At 42.0% G+C, this 23979-nt stretch overlaps 3 protein-coding genes across 4 annotated transcripts; 1 reads left to right on the plus strand and 2 right to left on the minus strand.

Annotated features, from left to right (window-relative positions):
- Positions 1-2775: 2775 nt before the first annotated feature.
- On the minus strand, positions 2776-7376 carry alg5 (ALG5 dolichyl-phosphate beta-glucosyltransferase). The gene is made up of 10 exons (XM_084565249.1): positions 6998-7376; positions 5805-5973; positions 5558-5604; positions 5241-5309; positions 5063-5155; positions 4854-4967; positions 4705-4764; positions 4472-4623; positions 3517-3602; positions 2776-3305 (listed from the first exon to the last, which is right to left on the minus strand). Exons 1-10 carry the CDS (start codon positions 7058-7060, stop codon positions 3190-3192), a joined length of 969 nt encoding a protein of 322 aa, XP_084421375.1. The 5' UTR covers positions 7061-7376; the 3' UTR covers positions 2776-3189.
- A 667-nt stretch (positions 7377-8043) lies between these two features.
- Positions 8044-10767, plus strand: exosc8 (exosome component 8). The gene is made up of 11 exons (XM_084564479.1): positions 8044-8087; positions 8447-8483; positions 8609-8672; positions 8769-8842; positions 8941-8986; positions 9512-9617; positions 9732-9777; positions 9859-9955; positions 10056-10176; positions 10258-10364; positions 10631-10767. Exons 1-11 carry the CDS (start codon positions 8071-8073, stop codon positions 10747-10749), a joined length of 834 nt encoding a protein of 277 aa, XP_084420605.1. The 5' UTR covers positions 8044-8070; the 3' UTR covers positions 10750-10767.
- An 852-nt stretch (positions 10768-11619) lies between these two features.
- Positions 11620-23095, minus strand: supt20 (SPT20 homolog, SAGA complex component). 2 transcript variants are annotated; one of them, XM_084564477.1, is made up of 24 exons: positions 22962-23095; positions 22371-22466; positions 22175-22210; positions 21896-22021; positions 21294-21420; positions 21098-21201; positions 20756-20872; positions 20599-20652; positions 20233-20372; positions 19887-20043; positions 19066-19122; positions 18864-18938; positions 17927-18096; positions 17806-17838; positions 17615-17726; positions 17416-17521; positions 16780-16932; positions 15993-16305; positions 15801-15907; positions 15141-15196; positions 14418-14528; positions 13722-13812; positions 12954-13042; positions 11620-11781 (listed from the first exon to the last, which is right to left on the minus strand). In XM_084564477.1, the coding sequence occupies exons 2-24, from the start codon at positions 22371-22373 to the stop codon at positions 11629-11631; spliced, it is 2490 nt and encodes an 829-aa protein (XP_084420603.1). In that variant the 5' UTR covers positions 22374-22466; positions 22962-23095; the 3' UTR covers positions 11620-11628. The 2 variants fall into 2 exon arrangements, with proteins under 2 accessions (XP_084420603.1, XP_084420604.1); XM_084564478.1 differs by lacking the exon at positions 12954-13042.
- Positions 23096-23979: the final 884 nt, after the last annotated feature.

Genomic DNA, 23979 nt, shown 5'->3' on the forward strand with positions numbered 1-23979 from the left:
CATTCAGTAGCTTTTCATTTGGCCTATGTTTAACAGTTAATACACATATATTTAGTCAGTTGCAGTTTTGGCGACTGTGACTGTATTTCCGCTTTTACTGCGAAGGTCTCCGCCTCTGTGTCTTCCGGTGTCGTCCTCTGCGGTCGTATTGACGCAGGTCTGAGGAGCTCGGAGGCTCCACTCCTCCAGCAGCAGCCCCAGCCGAGCGCCACACAGCCTCGGCGGCGTCAGCCTGGCTGGAACCGCAGCGCTTGCATTCGAGATCCCTCCGCCTTTCTCCCCCCCCCCCCTCCTGGAACTTTCCCAGGATTTCAGAATCAGCGCTGGCTGCGGCGTGCACGCGTGTGTGTGCGCGTCACCTGAGCCCTTCACCGTGCCTCCCCCACCTCCCACCTCCCCAGTCATCCTCATAGCTGGCTCTAACTAACGGGGGACGGGAAGGAAAAACAGTCACACCTGTTCTCCTCCTGCAGACTATTTTAGTGACTTTCCTAACAGATGCGATTCTTTTGTAGTCTGACAGGGTCCCTGTAGGATTTAGCTGCTTGTTCATTCATAAAGTTAAGTGTTTATAAACCTATGTTCTTAAATTACATTATTAGTTTATATAAACAAATTAAAGGAGCTTCACATAATCCATCCGTCAATGTCTATAATGTCACTAAATTGACTTTATTTTGAATTCAGATTTTTTAAAAACCTTTATTATTTATATCAGGTGCAGAATTATAGCTTATTCTATCTGGTACCTGATCAAACCTGCCATTAAACAGTATAAATATTTCTGATATTATTTGCTTATTTTAATGTGGCCGCGCGTAAATGCGCACACGCTGCACCTGTAGCCTAAAAAAAGTCCAGAAGAGGGGCTCTGTGTAGTCCTCCTCCACGGATTCACTCATGTTATAAAACAAAGCTTCAGATTTACCTTCCCTTAAATAAAACCTTTAAACTCTGGTTCATCATCTGTCGCTGGGAGCCACGCAGAGGTCTCTCTCGTAGCGGATGGATACGATCCTTTATTGGGAGTGCCATGACTGGTCCAGTTAATGACGCAAGCCCCGGCTGGCGACAGTGAGTCTACAAGTTTGACATTTTCACAGTTTACAGCAACTGCTGCGGAACGTAACAATACTCCCAAAGCGAAGTGAAACCACTCTGGAGACCCTGTTAAAAAAAACACACATATGATTCACCCCATCCCCCACCAGCCATCAGGTAAATCATCAAAATGCATCCACCGAGGTAATCTACCGGTGAGCCATAGATAGGTGTTGGTACGGAGACTCCAAAGGAAGCAGAGAGGGACGCACCAGGACAGAAAGAGGATCACTGGAACAACCTGTTAGTTCACCTTATAGGAGTAAACATAACAGCCTGACACTGAATTCATGCGGATGGTTTAATCTTGTCCCCTTTACCTGCAGAAATCGAGTGGGACACTTTCTTCATTTATTTAACTTTCACCATTTCCCGCAGTGAAACAATGTGGTCAGAGGCAGCTTCCTCATTTAAGATTTGCCACCTTTTTCATTTGAAAGCTGATCCCAGAAACAGGAAACCAGAAAACGTGCAGATTAGGATTCACCGCCTCTGTGTCTTCTCCGGTGGCAGACAGTCAGACAGACAGAGACAGACAGGCAGGCAGGCAGTCAGGGCACAAACAGGATGCGCTCCCCGGGGCTCCGGGAGGCCCCAGAGACATCCGCATCAACGCGAACCCTAGACCTCAAGGCTTGCATAAGAAAGCAGCACTGTTGGTTCATTTAGTCAGACCGCAAAAACGCTTGCTGGGCTCTGTCCAACATGTCCACACCAGGCTTAGGAGACAAACAAATGACTGAATATTGTAATCTAGGGTTTCCCAGTTTCTTTCATGTCGTGATAATACTGCCTCTTGTGCCCTGTTTAACTGTATAACCTAATCTCAGGATTCTAGCTGTTGGATGTAAATGAAGCCAAATTAAGAAAACTGCAAAATATTATTTAAAATGTATTTTTTCTGTTCGTGTTAAGACAGTGTTAGATTTTGCAAAGGTATTGACGGCCTGGCAAGGTGAGAATTTGTGAGCATGTAAAGAAGATCCAAATCCAATTCACCACAGTTTTAAAAATGATCAAAATGTTCAACCGGGTGAAAACTCTTCAGATAACGCTCCATAAGAAATCCTCACAAGAACAATTACACGTAACTTTAAGTTTTGGAAAAAATATGTCCGATCTTCCCGGATGGATCAACTCTATCTGGTCCGGAAGTCTGCAGCAAGGATTTTAACAAGTGACTGATTATACACATTATATAGTCATTACCTGTACTCCTGTAGAGTTGTCCTGTGACTGCTGGTTGGAGCCTCATGTCTTTAGTACAAGGATCAGGGCTTCCCAGACAAAGTGTTCATGCTTTTGCAGATTTAAAACCCATTTGTTTTCTTTGCATTTTTCTATATTTGTATTTAGTTATTTGTCCTCTTCCTCTCATTGAGCACTTCTCTTTTAAACATACCATGCCAAGTTGCTTTTTATACAGCTCGTAGCCTGATTCGCTAGACTAAATTGACAACACTGAAACTAGTGATCACAATATAATCCTACATCAAGGTGACATCAAATTCGTTCCAATCCAAACCACACAAATGTATTTTTTTATAAAACGTAGAAAAGTCTAATGATCAAGAACTTAAAAAATGATTTCAGTGATGTCCTAATTAATAGTGCTCATCTCTGTTGCCCTACTAACAGATTACTTAAAGAAAATCTCACAATTGTAAGTTAATATTGATTGTAAAATCAGAAATCACTGACTTTTTTTTTATTTTATTTTGGTTCAAGTCAACCAGCCCATCAATCAGCAACCCTCCCTTTTCAAAAGTTTCATATAAAGACATTCGTTCTCTCAGTGAGAATCTTGACGCACAGATTATCAGACCTTTCATATTTCACTACAAGTCGTTCTCACGTAGAAAGGGCACGACATAAACATTTGAGTAACTTAGTACATGGATCAGTCATACAGACATTCTGTAAACTGTGGCTACAGAAATGTGTGTAATGGTGGCCAGAATGAGCCAGCATCCACGTTTAAAAGGCAGGACCGTGAGGAACCCACAACAGCTGTAATCCCACCTCATCCAAAAGGCTTGACCGCCCTATCACAGGCTGTCTCTAGGACACAAGGGCTTGTCCGATTGGCTAATCAGTCTTATGTGGAGACTGCAGTTTCCAGGCTCCGGTGAGGTAGCGCAGGCGAATGAAAATCAGGTCTCGTCCCATCTGCAGCCAGCTCCAAAACGGGACCAGCTTAGAACCTGGCACAGAAAACAAAAATCGCAAGCGCTTAATTTTCAAGTGAAAGTGATGCTTTTATGAGACAAACAATGGAAATACGCCAGTTTGCTGACATTTACTGCTGATGAGGGAGACAATAACATCAAACACACCCACCAGAGATATTTATAGAAGTACAGATAGGTGCGACAGTGGGAGGACACGTGTCCACATATTCCATTAAAAACATACCTTCTATTTCAGTCCAGTTGACCGCCACCTCTGCTATGGGGATTTTAAAACACTGGGCAATATACAGCAGCTCCACATCAAAAGCCCTAGAGAGCGAAAGACAAATGCACACAAAACAAGACCAAAAGTAGCTTTAAAACTGTTCTTTAAATGTGAACATTGAAATGAGTAATTTCCTGGGTGGCTGTATGGCTTAAAAAACATAAAACTAGCAGATAATTTGAAAACCTCTAGACCACAAACATATGGCCCGCGGGCCAAAAGCGGGCCGCCAGAGAGTCTAATCAGGCCCGCATTGTGAATTTGCAAAGTTACACAGAAGACTGCAATTTTTTAATGAAAATAACTGCTATCCCTAATTTGTCCACTGTTTTAGTAAGAGAAGTGGTCAGAACACAACACAGAGACCCAGGACTAAACAGCAGACCGCAATGTGCTCAAATTGCACTTATTTTTCTTACAAAATTTCATTTTTTTGACGGGTAGTTCATTAAATGTAAACATTCTCCTAATTTACTTGATGTTCTTTGCACTAAAACAAATGGACTCATAGGTTATCATGCTATTATCTTACTGGACCGGCCCGTTTTAGATCAAATTGGGCTGTATGTGGCCCCTACATTATAGTTTCCTGAGTGGACCTAAACTCCAGATATCTTTGTTTCTCTCCTTTTAGTTTTGTTGCAACTGAAATGTTGTAAACACTTACCTTACTATCATTCTAAGTGTTTCTTAAGCTTGACAGCCCCACCTAGCTTTAACCTGTATATACATCTAAGTGACTACACCATATTAATTGAAAACACCAATGTGAGTCAGCTGGTTGTACTTCTAAGAATAAGGTTATTTGCACCTATGCAATCAATCTAACGTCTGCAACGTCATGCACATCATATCTGTTGTTGAATAATCACACTAAGTCGTAAATCGTCCATGGTGGAGAGCGATTCCTTACCATCGCTCTACGTGGAGAGAGGAGAAGGTCTTGAGTGCAGCCTCACGTGTGAAAAGCTTGAAGCCACACTGCGTGTCCTTGATCCCTCTCACACAAAAGAACCAGACCAGGAAGTGGAAGCCGTACATGAGAAATGTCCGAAACACCGACCGCTGTGGAAACACAACAGTGGTTATTTAATCACCAGACGTACACAGTCTTCAACAGTTTGTTCTGACAAAAAGAAGAGTTACCTCAGCTACGGACTCTTTCTCTAGATGAGCTCTGGAACCGCATGCAATTGCCATGTTCTCCTAAATGAAAGAGGATGGTCCCATGTTAACAGCCTTACTATTAGTAATGGATGTGAGACAGAAAAAACAAAAAGAAACTTTCAACACACCGGTCCAGAGTTGAGGCTGTTGAGTCCAGCCTCCACTTTCTCAATGTCGGCAAACTTTGTGGCTCCGTCAGCATCTGCCATCAGAATGACTTTACCTCTGGAGCTCAAAGTTCCCTTTAAGAGAAACAAACATAAAAGTCAGCACCATTCGTACACTTTAGCTTTCTGCTGCAGTCAGACATAGTGTGTATTCACATCCACAGTCTCACCATCTTCACAGCTCCTCCTTTCCCCCGGTTCTCCACCAGCGTCAACACCCGGACTTTATCTGCACTGTACTTCCTAGTGTACCGCATAGCAACCTGGCAGCACATCACAAAAAAAGGTTAATTTACAAACTAAATCTCTACTCTAATCACTTTAAAATAAAAAGTTAAAAATGATCACCTCTGTGGTTTTGTCTTTGCTGCCATCATCAACCACGATGACCTCATAGGTGAAAGAAGGGTTTTGTTTCTGCAGCAAGGAAATAATAATATTAAGCATCTGTATCAGAGCAGCTCAATGCTCCCACCTACTGGTAACTTTAAGAATAACACATTTAGCAAGAACAATTGTCTTTGTTCAGACTATTTCACCGGAAACATTTACTCTTTGTGTACCGTTAGCCTTAAGCTCGTTCAAGCGGGAGACTGTTAATGCAAGTGCATCAAAATTATCACCGGTCTCAATTTAATACTGCCCATCTGAGGCTCAGCACTCACCTGTCTGTTTTCCAAATACTCCATAGCTTCCTCCAGCATCACAGGCACTGAAATGACACACAGTAAACACATGTGTAAGCATCTAAAACCCAGTGCCGGTGTTCCCTGCACTAACCCTAATGGTAACAATGATAATAAGTCGATTGTGTGAAAGTAATGATTGTTACTCCACTGAATTATATTGCAACTACAGCTCCGTGTCTCACAAGCGGAGGCGGCATTAATATTACTCTTTCTCTCCACTCACTTCGTTGCTCCTCATTGTAGGCTGGGATCACCACAGAGAGATCCCTGGAATGGGGATCGTGCAGGCTGGGGAAGAGCTCCTTCTCTCCTTTGGCAGTGAGGAAGTATTTCTCCTTCTCGTGGCGTCTCAGGTTCACCATTCCCGCAGTTACATGTGCTATTACAAGCAACTGAAAGAGGAGAAATATGAGAATGAGGTTCTTTGTAATCCTGCTCTCAGGTCAGTTTTACAGTCTTTTTAGCGCAAGCAGAAACTTTGGTTAAGAAGACGAATAAAGAACAGCTGTTTGGAAGTATTTAATGGCACATCTACCATCTGAATATTATGTAAAAGCCATGTCATGTAACATCATCAGTTTGTATCATAAGATTCCACATGTACGCTTTAGTTAGATGTATGTATCTATGACAGATGCATGTTTATCTCGTTTCTCCTGCTGTTCTCTTCTCTCTTTCTTCTGTCTGTACCCGGCTGGCCTTAGGCAGATGGGTCCCTCCATATGAGCTGGGTTCTGCTCAAGGTTTCTTCCTGTTAAAAGGGAGTTTTTCTTTGCCACCGTCGCCTTCAGGCTTGCTCTGGGGGTTTCAGGCCGGGTTTTTGTAAAGCGTCTTGAGACGATTTGTATTGTTATTGACGCTATACACATAAAACTGAATTCAATTCAATTGAATATCTAAATCTTATTGTAGTGTTTATTGTTAACATGTGTTAAGAAAGTCTGAAATAAGTTGAATAAACTTGTTAAGTGTTTTTATCTTTGAACCTTGTTTTTGTTGTATGCTACTTTTGTCATCACAGAATTAAATCTAAACAAATGTGTGTCATTTTCTCATGTTGTAACTGATGCTAGCTTAACACATTTTTAACATTTTGTTTGCCATCTTAACACTTTGGGGAACTTTGTAAAGAAATGGAAGAAGCAAGAAATGGAAGAATAACAAAATTTAAGTGCAAGATGAAGTTTCCTACTAGCCCGAGTCAAACAGGCTGCTCACTGACAAGCATGGGAAAAAGTACAGAGAGACAGAAATCCAGGAACTGTTACTGTCAGTCAGTCAGTGGGTGCACAGAAAGGGGAAATCCATTTGAACACATCTTGACTTCACATTGCAGGTACCAATCACATGTTAGAACAAGAAACAGCAGGTCTCTACAATACAATACAGTATTAACAAAATACAACAATCACTTACCACAATAAACCCCAGAGCTGCTAGTGCGACTAAGGCTTGAATTATTTCACAGAGGAAATCCATTTCCCATCAAGTTACCCCTGCAGCCACTGACAGACCAGTCTAAGTGGCTAGCTAAGAAGCTAGCTCGCTTTCTCCTTGCTTTGCTTCGTGTCTTGTTGCCTGTGCTGACCTGCCAGGGTACACGAGAAAATATACAGGTGTACTAGATTGTTTAGACGGCGGAAACGCTAAATATTCATTTACATTACTCTGCAGTCAGTTCACTAAACTCCACTTCCAATCACAACTGAACACTGAGGCGACGCGGAAGTGACAGGTTCTTCGACACATCATCATTTTGAAGCAAGAGAGCACCGCAGCGACACGCGCACTGACATCTAGTGGTCGGGGGTGGAAATGACGACAAAACAATTAAAAATTGAAATTAATACTAGAAAATAACTTTATACAAGGTAGCTACCAAAAATAAGTGACAAAGATGATTTGTAAAATATTGCTAGGTAGAGTATGTGATCATTTAACGTTTTCATTCCAGACTGCGCAAAAAAGAATTAAACAACAAAGAATTAAAATTGTCTATACTCGTCACATGACAGATCCACATCATCAGTCAGCTGCTAACCCAAATCAGAGCACATTTAGTTTATTGTCGCGTTTTAAAAAAATAAAAATAAAATCATAATTGTAAGCTAAAAATAAAAATTCTCACTTAGACAATTTCTCATTCAGGACTCACTCGCAGTCCGTATTTTTGACTGATGTCAAACATAATTATGAACATTAAATTAGGATGGCTTGTAATTATGGGTAAAACAAAACAATATACAACAACAGGCTTTTTCAGATAAGAAAATAACTAAATCAAGATTTCTGTCACTATGATTTAATTAGTATAAACACGCAATTATAGAAAAATAGAAAAATAATATTTCCTTTCTATCAAATCGTAAATGGGATTTTATTTATTTATTTATTTATTTATTTTAACCAGTCTTCCGTTTCCATTCTTCCTCCTACCGGCCACCGTAGTACGTACACCGTACCATACCCACGTGGTTAATCAAAACATCATGGCGGCTGGTTTCAAGTAAGAATAGAAAAAAATGGATAAACTAGCAATTTTAGCGAAAATAGCAGCTTTAATTGAATGTGTTATTTGTACGAAAAATAAATCTAACACTGGTGCTGGATTATATCTGATCATTAACTTATTTTACGAATTTATAGGACACGATGCGGATGGTAAACTTATAACGGCACATTTAATTCACTTCAAGTGTAGCGTCTCCTGTAGTTTGTATTTAGTTTGTGTGCATAGTCCACGTCTGAATTACCTGTTGAATAGTCGATTTAGAAACAGTAATTAGTCATTTTCCTCGCTGTGCTGTTGTCGGTGATCTGATCACAGTCATTTATCTGTTTTATTTATTCCTTGTGCTCTTGTAGGACTGCTGAGCCTCTGGAGTACCACAGGAGCTTTCTGGTTAGTGATCAAAACATTTTATTCTCAGTCAGCTCATAGTTGTCATAACCTCTGACTGGATGGACACATGCAGTTGTCTCGTGTATTATTATTATTATTAATAATATCTATGTTCCCTTCTTCAGAAAGAAAACTGTCGCCCTGATGGACGGGAGCTGTCTGAATTCAGAACCACAACCCTGAACATAGGTGAGGCTCAGCCCTGACTCTTCTGACACACACACACACACACTATAAACAGTTTTTCTGTATTGTCTTGTCTGATCTGGGGTTTATGCTCTTCAGGGTCCATATCAACAGCAGATGGCTCAGCCCTGGTGAAGATTGGAAACACCACAATCATCTGTGGAATCAAAGCAGTAAGTGTTCAAGAACAGTTTAAAAAAAAAAAAAAAAAGCATTATGTCAGTAAATGTGGACCAGGTTGACAGGTGTTCACTGGTTTCTTTATGTGCAGGAGCTGGCAAGCCCCACAGTAGAGGCGCCAGGGAAAGGTTACATCGGTAAGTACAGTAGGAGAGTTGATTTAAGACAAGGTACACTTTTATATGATGTGTATTATATATCATAAATTGATCTAAATTTATCTTCTAGCTTTAATTACATTACTGTACTATTTTGGATAAAAAACACTGGGAAAAAAAAAGTAAAATATGGTCATTTGTTGTAAATTAAATTACCCAGTTTGTTATTGATTAATCAGTTCGTGAGTTGATAGAAATTTGACAGCTGTCTTGATAATTCTCTTTTTAAATTATTTAACAAATAAACCGTTAATCAGTTGAGAAAATAATCAGCAGATTAATCTTTAATAAATAAAAATAATCATTAGCTACATATCTGAATATTTCAAGTATATGATTAAACTTACATAATTGTGCTGAGGAACATTTTGAATTTAGGACTAGTAGCAAACACTTTTATTTAAATAAAGGCTCTGAATACGTCGTCCACCACCGTTTATCTCGGAACAGAAAGTTTGAATTCAAATGAACAAACACCGACTGTTCTCTCTCTTTCCTCTTCAGTGCCCAACGTGGACCTCCCACCTCTGTGTTCCTCTCGGTTTCGTCCCGGCCCTCCGGCGGAACAGGCCCAGGCTGCCAGCCAGTTCATTGCCGATGTAATCGAAAGGTGCGACAGACTGTTAACATGTTTCTCAGCTCTCATCAGGTGTACGCTAACGTCGTGCCTGCCACTGCTTCTATTATACACATATATATATATTTTTTTATATTCATGTTGCAGCTCTGAAGTGATAAAAACAGAAGACTTGTGCATTGAGAGAGGAAAGGTAAATCCAGATTCATGGTGATGATTGTGTTTGTTGTAAACGTCAGATCATTGGTGCTAACTCTGCCGATTCTGCTTGTAGCTCTGCTGGGTGCTCTACTGTGACATAATGTGTCTCGACTACGACGGGAACATCCTGGACGCTTGTGTCATTGCCCTGCTGGCTGCTCTCAAGAACAGTATGTGCTGTAAACATGCTAGATATCATAATTGTATTATTAGAGTTATTGGACCTTAAGCTACGTATCATCAGGTCTCACATTTTCCTGTCTTTCATAGCACGACTGCCAGAGGTCACCGTCAACAAAGAGACGTGTGCGCCAGAGTTGAATTTGGAGAAGAGGCACGGACTGAGCATTCACAAACATCCAGTCGGGGCCTCTTTTTGTGTCTTCGATGAGTAAGTTTGTCTAGCCAGAAAAAAAATCTGCATTCACTAAGTGTTGTACAGCGTTTTGTAACACCCCTGCTCTCTCTGCAGCTCCATACTGATTGTAGACCCCACAGCTGACGAGGAGAGTTTGTCGACGGCACAACTTACTGTGGTGACGGACGAGGAGGATCAACTCTGCTCTGTACACAAACCAGGTCAGAAACAACCTGTGATCCAGTCTGTTATTGATTACACAAATGAAAGTAATCCCCAGTGTCAGAGAAAGTGATGCTTTCTAGTTCTGCGTTACATTTCATGACATAGCTTTAACTTTGAATCACTAGAATGAGGACTGAATTGTAGCTAGGCTCTAAAACAGACAGCGTATGAATGGTGTTCCTGAAGTACTTGGGATTAGAAACAAATTATATTAATGGATTCATAAAGTTGCACGAAAAAAAATATTTCCTTTCTGTCTCAGGTGGTACGTCACTGTCGGCAGAGAAGCTGCAGGAGTGTATAACCCGAGCTACCGCACGACAGAGAGAGATCCAAAAACTCATCGACAAAGTTATAAGTAGCGTGAAGACGGAGCAATGACGAGACTCAGACAACACCTTTTATCTAAAAGCTGTATTTTCCACTGTCAATATATATTCTTTTTTTTAATAACAATAAAACTGCTGACAAAGACTGCTTAAAAAATTATTTCTCAGTGTCCAGAAATGTCTCACACACTCACACACACTCACACTCAGTTGATGTCTCATAGGAATACGCTCATGGCTCCTGAACTAATTAAAAGGAAATGCCTTTTCAAAAAATGTGCTGTACAAAAGCAGGTACACCATCTTGCATGTTGATCTTGAGTCCTTGATTGAGCCCTGTGCCAGGACTGCTAACAGAAGAAAGACTTCCAACAGACAGAGAGGTAGAGAGCTGCCCCCAGGCACTACTCCAAGATCAGATTTGCATTTTCACATGTAATGGTTGTATGGAGGATTTGGTGTCGATAAGCCCAGCTGGGATCCGTGCTTAAAGGGCAGTTTCTACCGGGGTCAACCAAACGGAGGATCAGGCGGCCTCGTGAGGAATCCTATGAGAATGTGCATTCGTGATCCTCTCAGTCAAACGGGGCGTCCATAGAGAGAAGTCTTCCTGAAGGGGCAATGTGTTATTGTGGAAGCCCACTACCTACGAGAACCGTCTTCTTCTGTTTCATCTCAAAAAAATATCAGTATGGTTCTTTTAAGTTTAGGGCTCCCTGTTCTAAAAACCCGTCCTCTACAGTGGACAGTTTTGGTTCTCCAAAACCTGCCAACCATTACATACAAATTTGTCAGCTAGAAAAAGACAAAGAGAAAGGACAAAAAAAGTCTTTGTTTTTTTGTCTCCACAGTGAGGCAGACAAAGAGCACAGTATGGATCATTCACGTCCTTGTGTAGCTGGGGGAAGAGTTTTAGTGTGATTTTAGTCTGTCATGACTTGGGGAGGGGCTGCGGGGTGCTCCTCTTCCTCTTACTTCTTGGTTGGCTGGCGGTATGTTGCCGCGGCAGTCCCCCCAGCGGAGCTGCTGCTCCCATAGCCATTTGCTGCTGCTGCTGCTGCATTTGGTGCTGCAAGAATTGCAACTGCCCGACGCAAAAAGAAAGATGGAAATAAATCAGAATTCAGAACATTACTATAAGCAACAAAATCCAACAGATATATGTAAGCGGATCCCCTCACTGAAACAGTATCTTCATGATCCTCTGATAGAACATCTATACGTGGCATGGGTTAGTGAAGCTGAACTAAAGCCTGCTACGTACAACATACACGGGGAGTGTGCAGAGAAAACACAGAAGAGTGGTTAATGGGTTGCAGACGGGAGGGAGAAGGAGGAAGAGATAACGGATTCAGGGCAGGTCAGGGTGTGTTGGGGAGTGAGGCAGGACACAGTCAAGCAGCACCAGTGGCGTCTGGAGACACAAATTATCGGCTGTGATCCTGGCAAAAACAAACATGCAGCTTAGCAACCGTGCTTTCTGCTCTGAGTAAGTCAGCAACTTCAACTGGGCATAAAAAAATAAATTCTTTCAACAACTTTGACTCATGCTTAAGAGTTTACGACGCAGCCTGTCATTTCTGTCCCGATGCAGTCGTATTCAACAGTATAAACCATTTATAGACAGTATTCCAGATCCTGCTGCTGAGAGCTGTGTAAAGAACATGCCTCCCAGTTCGACATGTTGTTAGTTGCTGCCACTGGACGTGCCACAAGCCTTGATGTGTGGGTTGCTGGCAGCACTGAGCTCTTTGTCAAACAGCATGTTAACCAAACATACAACACAAGATGGAGTGAGTGGTGTGGATCTACAATAACAACAACAACAAAAAAAAGAAGTGTGATGAATGACTTTGATGAAAATCAGACCTGAGGTGATACTATTAATTTGAAGTAAAAATATATATGTATTTCATAGGATAACAAAATTGAAATAAAGAGATACAATTTAATGTAAAATTGCTTCAAATGGTTGTATAGATCATTAACATTCTGCATCTTTGGGGCCATAAATCAATTTCAATCTGCACCAAACAGTACACAATCGATTGGAATCTATTTTTATTTTAAATTGGACCCAGGTCTGATGAAAATATTAAGCTTACATGTCAGAAAAGATCTAAAAAAATCTTCTCTGCTTTGGACAGCATTCATTTAATTCACCTAATCCTCTCTGTTTATTGAGAGTCGGCTGATGAATGCATGTCTCCAACAAACTTATATATGTGTATATGGATGTTAATGTCGCTGTATTACTTGGATCTGTGGCTGGTGCTGCTGCTGAAGCCTTGGAGAAGGCAGCGGGGGCCCAGACCCGTCCAGCCCACAGCCCAACTGGGACAGCACTACGGGGGGGAGGAGGAGGAGGAGGAGGAGGAGGGAGAGAGGGAGCCCCAGAGGCAGGGATGTGATGGCAAGAGGGAGAGAGAAGCAGAAGGAAGAAGGAATGGAGTAAAGTTTGAAGAGAGAAAATGCACATACATAAGGGGGACATTGAGGATGGGGGTGGATGGGGGCGCCAACAAATGTATGAAACGAAGAAAAGACGGAGAGAATTGCAAGGGGACCAGCAGCACAGGTAAATGACCATGTGCATGGGGTTTTTTAAAAAGAGGGATCGTGGACAAATAGCATGAAGTGGGCGAGACAGGAAGGTGCGAGTAAACAGGTCAGATTGAAAACAGACAGGAAGTCAGTGCAAGAGGGAGGGACATAAAGGAGAGGGGCAAAAAACAACAGGAAAAGAAAAAAAAAAGGAAATGTAGCAGAGAAGAAGGGGAAGTTGAGTCTCTCCTGTCAGTTGTCACATGCTCCATTGAGAGGATCAATGGCTAACTTCATTAAAATGATCATGTTTAGTTACAGACTGAGTCCTACTGAACATTCATTACAATAATGAATACATTAGTAAATCTCATCTTATTAGTACTAGTTAGTGGCATGGTGTCATCTTGTTTGAAGACTGAATGAAGAGAAATGTTTGTGGGTTCGATGTGTATTTCTGGGTCTGTGTGGGGGTCCTACCTGCTGCCTGTGAAGACATGAAGCCCCCGACTCCCAGGTTGATGACAGCCGTTTGCTGGTTTCCTAAACTTTGATCTGATCCCTGGTCACTCTGAAAAGAGAGTCAAACGGTCACACAAATTTTCCCAAACAGACTCTTTGGAGGACTTGAGCGGTGATGTGCAGAGTGCCTCACTACTCACAACAAACCACATAAAAAATGGAAATAACACTATAAAGATTCAAAATTTTGTTGTCTTCAAAGTCCCACATTAGGTAGTTGAGAGGTATTGTTACAGCTTCTCCTACGTTACCGCTGCTAGATTCTGGGCTCTTCTCTCGTTATTCCTTAACAGCGTGAGTCTCGAGAGCTGCCAGATGTTCCATAATGACTCATGTCTGGGCTTCAGCGGGGTCACCAATGCACTTCCAAATTTTTGATTCTAAAGGCACCTTTGCTTGCCAACAAAGTTTGACGGGGTGTTTCACCTCTTTTGCCCTCCACACTGAGCAGTCAGTACTACCTCTGGTCCAAAAATCCAGTCCGTTGCCTACAGATTCTGCATATTCATTCACAATATAATGCATTCATTATAGCTGGACATGGATCTTATAACTCTTTCTAACTTGAACATTACAGATTTAATCTAACACAATTTGCAACATCCTTGAACCATCCCTGATTAACATGCATGCAAATGAGACTGCGTGTCTCACCGTCTCCCCTTGCTGCTGAGGACTGGAGGTGGCTGACTGACTCTGCTGTGGGGAGAACTGGGGCAGCTGCTGCTGCTGCAGAGAGTTAAAGATGAGAGGACCAGTGGGGATCTGGAGATGTAAAACACAGACACACCAGCACAAACAAAAAAGTGGGGGGAGTAAAACACAGGGGGAGGAGCATGAAGGAAGGGTAGGATATGGGAAGAGGTGAGGCAGAGGGAAAGTAATGATGCACATGTAAGCAACAGGGGAGGAAGAAGGAAATAGGAGAGTTAACAAAGCAATCAACACAGACCAGTACCACTATAAGATTATCAGAACTACAAAGGAGTGTAAAGGGAATGGTGCAAGCAACGGTTTTCAATCAAGCCGTCTGCGTTCAGATTATCTGCTCCAGAAAAGGTCTTTGCTAAGAGGCTCTTAGCAGTACAAGAGGAAGAGGGCGGCATAATAAATTCCAGTCAGGGCATCACATCGAGAAGATGCCTGCCCTCGTGGCACTACCGAGAGCTTCCCAAGAGGTGTTTGCTACATTGCTTATGCAATGAGGTGGAAGAAGCGGTAGTGTGAGGACATTTAAGCTGGTCCGCTGACTCACACATCGCTATTCCAGGTGCGGTAAGGAGTACGGGTAAGGATTAGGACGGAGCCACTACGCCAAACTAATACCCCCATGCATGCTACTTAGAGCGTTAAAGACTAACTAGTATAGAGTCATACCTGGAGGAGATTCAGTGGTCTCAATCCAGCGCTGTTGTTCAGGCCAAAAGGACTCCCTGGAACACAAAGCAGAGTTACATTAACCACGAAACAGTCAAAGAGGACATTTTCCTTAGAGCTGTGTATGATCTTATGTCTGGACTTCTTTTACTAGACTGATACTGGATACTTTGTAAACCCTTTGGGGTCTGAAATACTTTACAACACTGTACATGTCTTTTTATGCATATGCCTCCTGTCACACAATTAGCCTTCAAATAAAGGTGGATGTCTCTATTGATTGGTCCTTACAAGAGTATAAGCTAGGTTTTAGAACATATGGTAAGAAGATTTCCCTACAGAGGTTTGTGGGCTTGTAAAGACTTTGCCAAAAAAACAAGAGTCGGACAGTGCTCTAACTCCTCATTAGTCTTAGTTTCTTGGATTCTGTTTCAGAAAATTGAGTCCCACTGTTTCTCTGTGAATAGAGAAATCAGTCTTCACATCCTTGGATCTTGAATTCATTATTTGTTTAAGGACATGTGAGAACAGCTGGAAGCAGAAGAACCCAAGTAGCCTATGCTCAGTGCACCAGATGCAAGCCCGTAGAGTATTTGTCGGCATGACAACTAACTGTTCAGCACTTATTTCAGGAGAAGACGCTGCAATGAAATCTCTTACCAGCCTGGGCTGCAGACTGCATCAACCCTCCAGGTGGAAGGATTCCACTCAAATTAAGGCCTGGTCCCAGCATGGGGTTGGAGCCACTCATCAAAGTCTGAGGACTACTGCAAAAACAGCACAGAATTGTCATGAAAGGTGAAAGTGACTCGTCCCTGAAAGTGTGACATCAGGCACTGTTTGTTTCCTTACCAGACAGAGCTGACCACATTGATGAAATTGAGCCCTGCCGGATTGGCCATGACCTGCGACGAGGTGGTTCCTGTGGTGATGGATGTGCCCATGGTGGGGAGGGGAATGGTCATGACAGGCAGGGGCTGGCTCAGAGCCAGCTGCTGCTGGGCGAAAGGCGTGAGCAGGGCAGGCTGAGACTGATTCTGAACCATGGGAGGGTCAGAGGGGGTCGGGGTCACTGAGAGGGGAGCAGAGAGGCTGTCGGCGGGATGCGGGGTCGAGCACGGCGTGTTGGTGGGTGTGGGAGTCGACGGCTTGGGAGTCCCCGATCCTAAATGGGGGGTCAAAGCAGAAACAGTTTAAGAAGACATAGACAATATTAAAGATGAGTACTCTTCAGTACTCTTTCATTAGATGATTTATTGTTTTGACATTGGCATCTCAGATACATGGAAACTAATCTCCCAGAACAACAGCTGAAAAGTTCAATTTAAGCAGTTCGTCATGTTTGCCAGTTTGAATGGCAGCTGGTTTCAGTATGAATACATATTACTACCGAGAAAAGAGCTTGTGGTGACGCAATACTCTGTATCTTTGTCGAGTTTCCCATATGCCCATGTAGTTTTATTCATTTTTTTCATGCTTGTCAAGATCATTTATCAAAATATCCGGGGGAAAAAAAAATCTGATCTGGAAAACTTGCCGCAGAGCTGATGTAAGAAATTCCAGTACTGCTCATTTTCACTCAATGAAACAAAGCAACACGGCGTTAGTCCGAGCATTAGTCGGACGGCGCTGTACTCACTCTGAGTGGAGCCCATGGGAGAAAGAGAGGCAGGCGACAGCAGGCCCACCTGGCCCAGCTCCATGGAGTGCTTCCTGTTCAGAGACAGGCTTTTTGCTGGAGGGGGCGTAGGACACTTAAGTAGACCACTGGTTTGTGAACTATATGGATTACCTGAAAGAAAAATGAGCTCATATGTTTACAGCCCTTTATTTATATCCCTATGACTTCATATTTAATAAATGTGTAGTCTTGCAGGAGTTGGTGTTTGTGCATTTTGTCTTCCACGCCCAATTAAAACAACAAATACTCGATCCATGGGTTAATCATTTCCCTGCAACCTGAACTGAGTATTACAAAGCAGTCTGGATGCAAGCCATGAATGAGGAAACATCCACCTCAGACACGTATGTGCGCTCAGAAATAATCTAATTTATGCTGTCTGTAAGTGATGTTGTTGCACCATATTTCCACTAACCAAATTAAAGGTTGTGAACTTTCTTTCGATTTGAGTATATATCCTAGGGTGATCAAAGATAGCAACAGGGGGGAAACTTATTCTTATTCTTCCTGCATCTGCTTTCTATCACACCCTGGAATCACACTCTGTAGGCCTACCACATGGTTATACTTCTTTGTCACAAGTAGTGGAAGTACCTGAGGAGCTGCTGCCCGATCCTGAAGGCAGTTTGATGGGAGGGGGTCGGTGCTTCACCCCTTTTCCCAACACAGACGCCTGGACTAGGGGAGAAATACCGTCACCCTAGGAAAGACATTTGAAACCGTTTGTTAGCCACAGTGCATCACAGCAATGAGATTTTTTTCACAAATGCAAAGCACAAGAGTCACCACATACCTCATCCTTGCTGGGGGACGGAGGCCCCTGTCCCACGTTGCCTGAGTTATGGGACATCTTGACCTGACACTTCACATCTCTCTCATACACTCCTTTGTACTGAGTAAGAAACCTATGAAACAGGCAAATTGTTTTTATCATGCTCTCCAACGGTATCCCCCGAAAACTGTGTAAATAACAATGTGACTCACCGATCTGCATCTATCTTTGACCCTATGAGGAAACTGTAAATGAGACAAAGGAGATTGAGTTAACTCAGAGAGGTGTTTCAGGTTTAATCATATAAAACTGATTTGTCTTGAGTGCCCTTACGGGGGATGAATGAGCTTTAGGTTTGTGCTGTCCTCTTCTGCTTTTGGTTCTTTAGCACAGTAGATCTTCCCGTACACTAGTGGATCTCCCATTGACTGGAAGATAGACACCTTGGTCCTCTGAGCTTGGCCCCCGACCTCACACTCAAATGTGTAATCATCTACAACTTCCTGCGTAAACATAAAATACAGGAGGCCACAGGTGAATTGTTAGCTACGAAAAGGTCTTAATATTAGCCTTAAAAATGGAACAAAAATAGAGAAATAGAGTGACGGTGAAGTCCAGGCTTTTTCGAGCGGGGCAGCAAGTTAAAAAGTCACAACTTACACTTGGTTTCCATTAATATTTTTAACTTAATGTACCATTAAATAGGAAGTAAAGCGAAAAGAAGGCCAGGAGTAAATTGCATCATAAAAATCAGTGTTTATTTTAGCAGCACTGACTAATGACCTTGCCTGTGCGTAATGCCACCTGTTTACCATTTGTCTCAGTGACTTTCCAAAGGGAATAAAATACACTGCTTAAGAAAACCACTAATCAGTGAGGCTAACCGGAAAAAAGGCTTCAATTTGCTAGAGAGCATAAAGATTGGACTCTGGAGCAATGGAAGAAGGTCATGTGGTCTGATGAGTCCAGATTTACCCTGTTCCAGAGTGATGGGGGCATCAGGGTAAGAAGAGAGGCAGATGAAGTGATGCAGCCATCATGCCTAGTGTCTACTGTACAAGCCTGTGGGGGCAGTGCTATGATCTGGGGTTGCTGAGTTGTTCAGCATTGGCTGCACTTACAGTGGTCATTTAGCAAAGGGTGTCAAATAAGCCCGATCTTTACTCTTATTTCCTGAGCAGCAATACACATATCAAACTCAAACCCCGCTGTCTATTTCTGACAGAAATTGATCTGCATCCTCAGGGAGCATTAATGCTGCCAAACTTACCTCAGCAGGCCAGATCACAGTGGGTTGAGAGTCCTCCAACTGCAGAGATTTCTCAACCACAGCATACTTTTCCACCTAGAGCAACAACCACACAAACAAAATGGTTTTGTCGGGTCTACATTATTGTCAGACGAGGAAATGTTGGTTTGGTTTTTAAGTGGTGCTGGCTTAAGTGTTTAAGTGACAGCGATTGGCTACTTACGTCAATTTCCTTCGGTACAGTTAGTTGGCAGTTGCTCTGCTTCCACATGTCGACACACTGTAAGTAATGATAGAAACAAAAAGATAAGAAAACAATAAGTACGGGAGTTAGTGGAATGAGTAAGAGCCAAAATAGTGCTCCTCTTCTTCCCTTTGATCTTACAATGGCTACAAGACGTTATAAAGAGAAAAGATTTAAGATTTTGCACTATTTCCACAAGAGAAACTACAATGATGAAAGTGAAAGGCATTGACCAGCTGTTTTGTACAAAAGCTCAATTTGCTTGAGTAGCATCACTCCACTGAAGCAGCCTCAGCAGAACATTGCTCACTCATAGTGGGAAACATGGTATCAAAACTACGTCATTGTGTAAGTAGTCAAGTTATTCTTAGCAGACAGGAGCTTTCTCAGGGTCGACTCAGACTGAAGTTTTCTGTAGTAGTAGTGCGCGGCAACACCCGGAGATCAAAAGCACCTTCACCACAGTTAGAGAATTTTCTCAAATCAGGAAAAGTCCAGGCAAAGGAAGGCTGACTCGTTGTGTCTGAGAGGACGAGTAGCATTGCTAAAAAAATCTTCAGGAGGGCCGACAAGGCCTAACATTTGGGGCGGATTCAGATTTGCGGCAGGAAGGAAGGGTGTATGTAACAACACAAACAGGGACTTAACTGAGAAAGCCAAGCATCATAAATAGGTCCTTTATGCATTACCAAATCATGCAGGGGGAAATTCATGTGCATCGTTTTAATTTAGAATGACTATAAATAGACTTTTGAACCCCACTGCAAGCCAGCCAAACTGTATGTACGCCGAGTACTTACGTTTCCGATCTTTGAGATCTTCAGGTCAATGACAGGAGCAGGTTTCCTCTCTTTCCTCCTCTGTAGGTAGTCGTAGAGTCGTAGCTGTGGAGGTATGGGCAGATGAGACAGCTCCTGCTGCCTGTTCAGGGCAGCTCGAGAGTGCCTCTTGAAACACCTATGGCACAAACAAACAAAGAAGCATGTGTCATAATGAAGATGCGTGCTTCATTCATGGGCATTTTTCCCTTTTCAAGTCACAGAGGTTTCATTTTTATATCTCCCCTTGATGAAAGAAAATTCTGGCACAACCGAACTCAAACTGAGCTGATTTCAACCCTAATGAGTGCCTCAGTGTATTCGGTACCTTTTTATGGAGCGAGTGTTCATTTTCTGTTTGTTGTAGAGCAGGCGGTTGGCTGTGCAAGTTACAGAAATGGAGGGATCCAGGCACAGAGGTTCAGCTGTGGCCAAAATCAACTGACTCTCCAGCTGCAGTTTGTCATCCTAATGCAGAGAAACGAGAGATGCTACAAATACAATCTGTGCAGAGTGCTGATGCAAAAAGAACTCAAGACATATAAGGGAGGATTGCTGATTTAAAGTTTTTTTTTTTTTTTTTAACAGATAAAACAAATGTTTCACGCTGACTTAAATGAGATTGTAGAGAATTAACAAGAAGAAAATGGGAAAATGAATACACTACAAGTGTCAGATGATGACCAACTCATACCTGTGTCCACTTGTGGTGGTCACTGGTCATGGCATGGACATCACAGATCAGGGTCTGTAGGGTAAAATATGCTAACAGTTAAAGCTCAACTATAGGTCAACGTTTGCTGCTCATTTCTCACCAAAATTTTACACTTGCTCAATTTAGCAGACAGTACCTGCATGGTTGGTCGCAGTAGGATGTGTCTACTCTGATAGGTGGGCATCTTGGTGTTACCAGACTGCCTGTAGTCTCTCACCTCTACTATTACACAGCCACAATGGAAGATGTTCACCTGAGACAGAATACACAGGTGAGTGCCACCATTTTGCCAAACATTTTTACAAAAAGGGAGATGACTACACAGCACACAATAAGAAACTATATTAGGATATTTAAAACCCTTCATAGCGGTGCTATTTTCATATATTTAATATATATAAAAATGTAACCTCCTATTCAGTCCACATTTTGCTTACGAGTTTCAAAATTCATTTTGCAAGTACACACACATACACACCTGTGATTTCTCCAACAGATCCACCAGAATAGGAGGCAACTCCTCAGCATCTAGGTACTCCAGCAGTTCTCTTTCTTCATACGGCAGACGGATGGTTTCAGAATCTAGTGAGCAACACAAACGTGAGCGTTACAGACAAAAACCACCGTGATACACTAAACAGAAAAAACTTACTCACTTAACTGACTTCTCTTACCAGATCCATTTTTGCCCCTGAGCATTAAAGAATAGCCTTCATTCCCAGGGTACAGGTTGACCACCAGACATGATACAGACTCCTGAGACACTAGCTTCTCCAGTAGATTCACATTTCTCCTCAAATTCTTCAAAAAGACGGAAAACAAATCCCGATTACAAATCCTTCATATTAGCAACAAAGCCCGATTTTTATATTCCTGACTGACACATAAGCAGAAATTATTATAGATAAGACTTTGGTAAGTGTGGACTATTTTTTTTTTTTTTTTTTTTTTAATGTGGATGAACAGTTTTTAATTTTGGCAACACCAAAGTTGATTAAACACCAAGTTTACCAGACAATTTGACAGTACTACTTAATAAACACACCAATCATCAACTACTGAAGTTGCATATTGCAGTTCATAAAAAATAAACAAAACCTGTTCTGAACCCACGTGTTAGACGAAGACATACTGAAATAAAACGCACCTGTACATGCCTGATTAGAAATCAGTATTGACATTTTGCGCTCATCCCCTACATGTTGAATTAATTAGTTTTTAATGCACGTGTATTACCACCCAATCATAAGCGAGACGCAAGCTGCAAAACACAAACCTTTAACTCTGGCTCTTTCTCACATTCCTCTATGTACAGCTCGTAAAGCTTCTGATATAAACTCTTCCTCCCGCCGGATGAGATTCTTCTTTTGGCTGGTCGTTGTCGAGCACTTTCGACAATGTACTGCACAAGAGACAAATGCACAGTGTTAATGAGTGATCGGTCAGATAAAGCCTGACTAGTGTGGTCAGGGAACTCTGCATGTAACGGAAGCTGAGCAAAACACATATTAATTTCTTACTTTGCAAACATACAAACAAATAAAGGCCTTTTTACCTCGGCTCGATCCAATGCATATTCCAAAACTTGTTGCTTTGGGAAATATAAAAAAAAGGTCAGTTATAAAGTGGAAGACAACAGAACAGACTGTGCAAGACCTGGTGAAGGTTTCTGGTTAGTTATTTCATCTGGTATCGATATGGATGTCTAATGAATACACAGAGATAAATGAACTAAGAGAGATTAAACTTACCATTGTGGTCCACCGCCAGCTGCAAGGCGAGTGACGGTAGACGATGCTGTCCTTTCTGCCCCACACTGTCACCTTCCTAGAGTGACCATTCACACCCTGCACAGCAGACGTATTCCAAGCAGCGTGTTAGAAACAAACGCCCACAACAGGTAAAACAATAAATATGCACACGGCGTGGCTGAAAGGCTGTAAAAGTCAGTGCTGCAGCCAAATAGTGTGCCTGGGAGTCAATCAGATGCCACAAACAAACAGCTAAAAGGACTGATGAGCGACACTGTTAAGTTGTTCCATCCTTTTGTTGCACTGGAAATGACTGAGCAAAGTAAATAAATGCGCAAAAATGACACAGAGTCGATAAAACATGCTTGCCGGGGTTGGTGAACTCTGATGACTGGGGGTGCAGTCAAGAGAGTAGCCGAATAGCAACAAGCTCGTTGATGCCTGACCGTTGAGGCTAACGCGGCTAACATTAGCATGCTAGCCCGTTCCTAGTGGGCAAGCTGTAAGTTACTAGCTACGCCAACGGTCTTACGTCGCCTGAGACACAACCCGACAAAGCGACGTCAGTCTCGACAAACAGGATGGACTTGCCTTCTAGGTTGCATAGCGGTCGACTGTAGCTCCAATGCAAGAAAACGAAATGAAATTGAAATATCAGTGTCTTCATTGAAAAAAAGTCGGAGCAGCAGCCATTTTCTTCCAGTGTGACAACAACAGCTAAACTTCCGGTTTGAACGGCTGTGGGCGGAGCCACACCGAGCGCCACACTGATGCTTGATATCTGACCATTGGAGACAAGTTTCGTAAACAGCTTCTGAGCAAAAGCCAGCTGCCAGTTCAAATCAAACAAATAAATGTCAGTAGAAAATGTCATTATGACGTTTAATAATAAATAATCAATTGGAGATGTGATTGCAATTGGTACGTATTGTACACTGGATATGATGCAATACAGTTTGACCACAAGCTGGATCTTAAAGTGAGCGCTTGAAAGTTTCAAGTTTACTTTTAAAGTTTTTTTAAAAAAAAAAACATGTGCTCATGCCTAGCATTGTAAAAACCCATGAAAAGTAAGAAAACATCTACTTTTTAGGACATTACATGCGATTAAGGTAATTAATATGCTTTCAAAAAGCAGAACTATTAAGTGAAATATCAGAATATGTGCAAAATCACAGAGAAAATCACAGTTTATATCCAATGCAATACCCATATATCTGAGTGTGTCTCCGGATGTGTGCTGTGTGCACATCTGAGGCTTATATTTTTGTTTTTATTGTAACTAATGTTCATATTCTGCATCTTACTTAGACCTAATATTTAAATGTAAAGCACCAATCTCTGCAAGGTTTAATGAGCCGTTACTGTTGATATAGTGTCTGTCAGTAAAAGCAGAATCTTTCTTCTCTTTTGTGTCCATCATGTGGGTGAAGAATCATTTCATCATTCAAAATGCAGTGTCTGTTTGAGTTTGTTGCATAAGGTAAAAAAAAAAAAAAAAAAAAAAAAAAAAGTCTTTGGTACATTTGAAAGAAAATGGAGACTATTTACCTATAACCTCAGCCCATAGCATCCACAATGTATAGCTATGAGTTGGTTGAAATGCCAT

This window comes from Chelon labrosus, assembly GCF_963514085.1.
Source record: "Chelon labrosus genome assembly, chromosome: 17".
Lineage (NCBI taxonomy): Eukaryota > Metazoa > Chordata > Actinopteri > Mugiliformes > Mugilidae > Chelon > Chelon labrosus.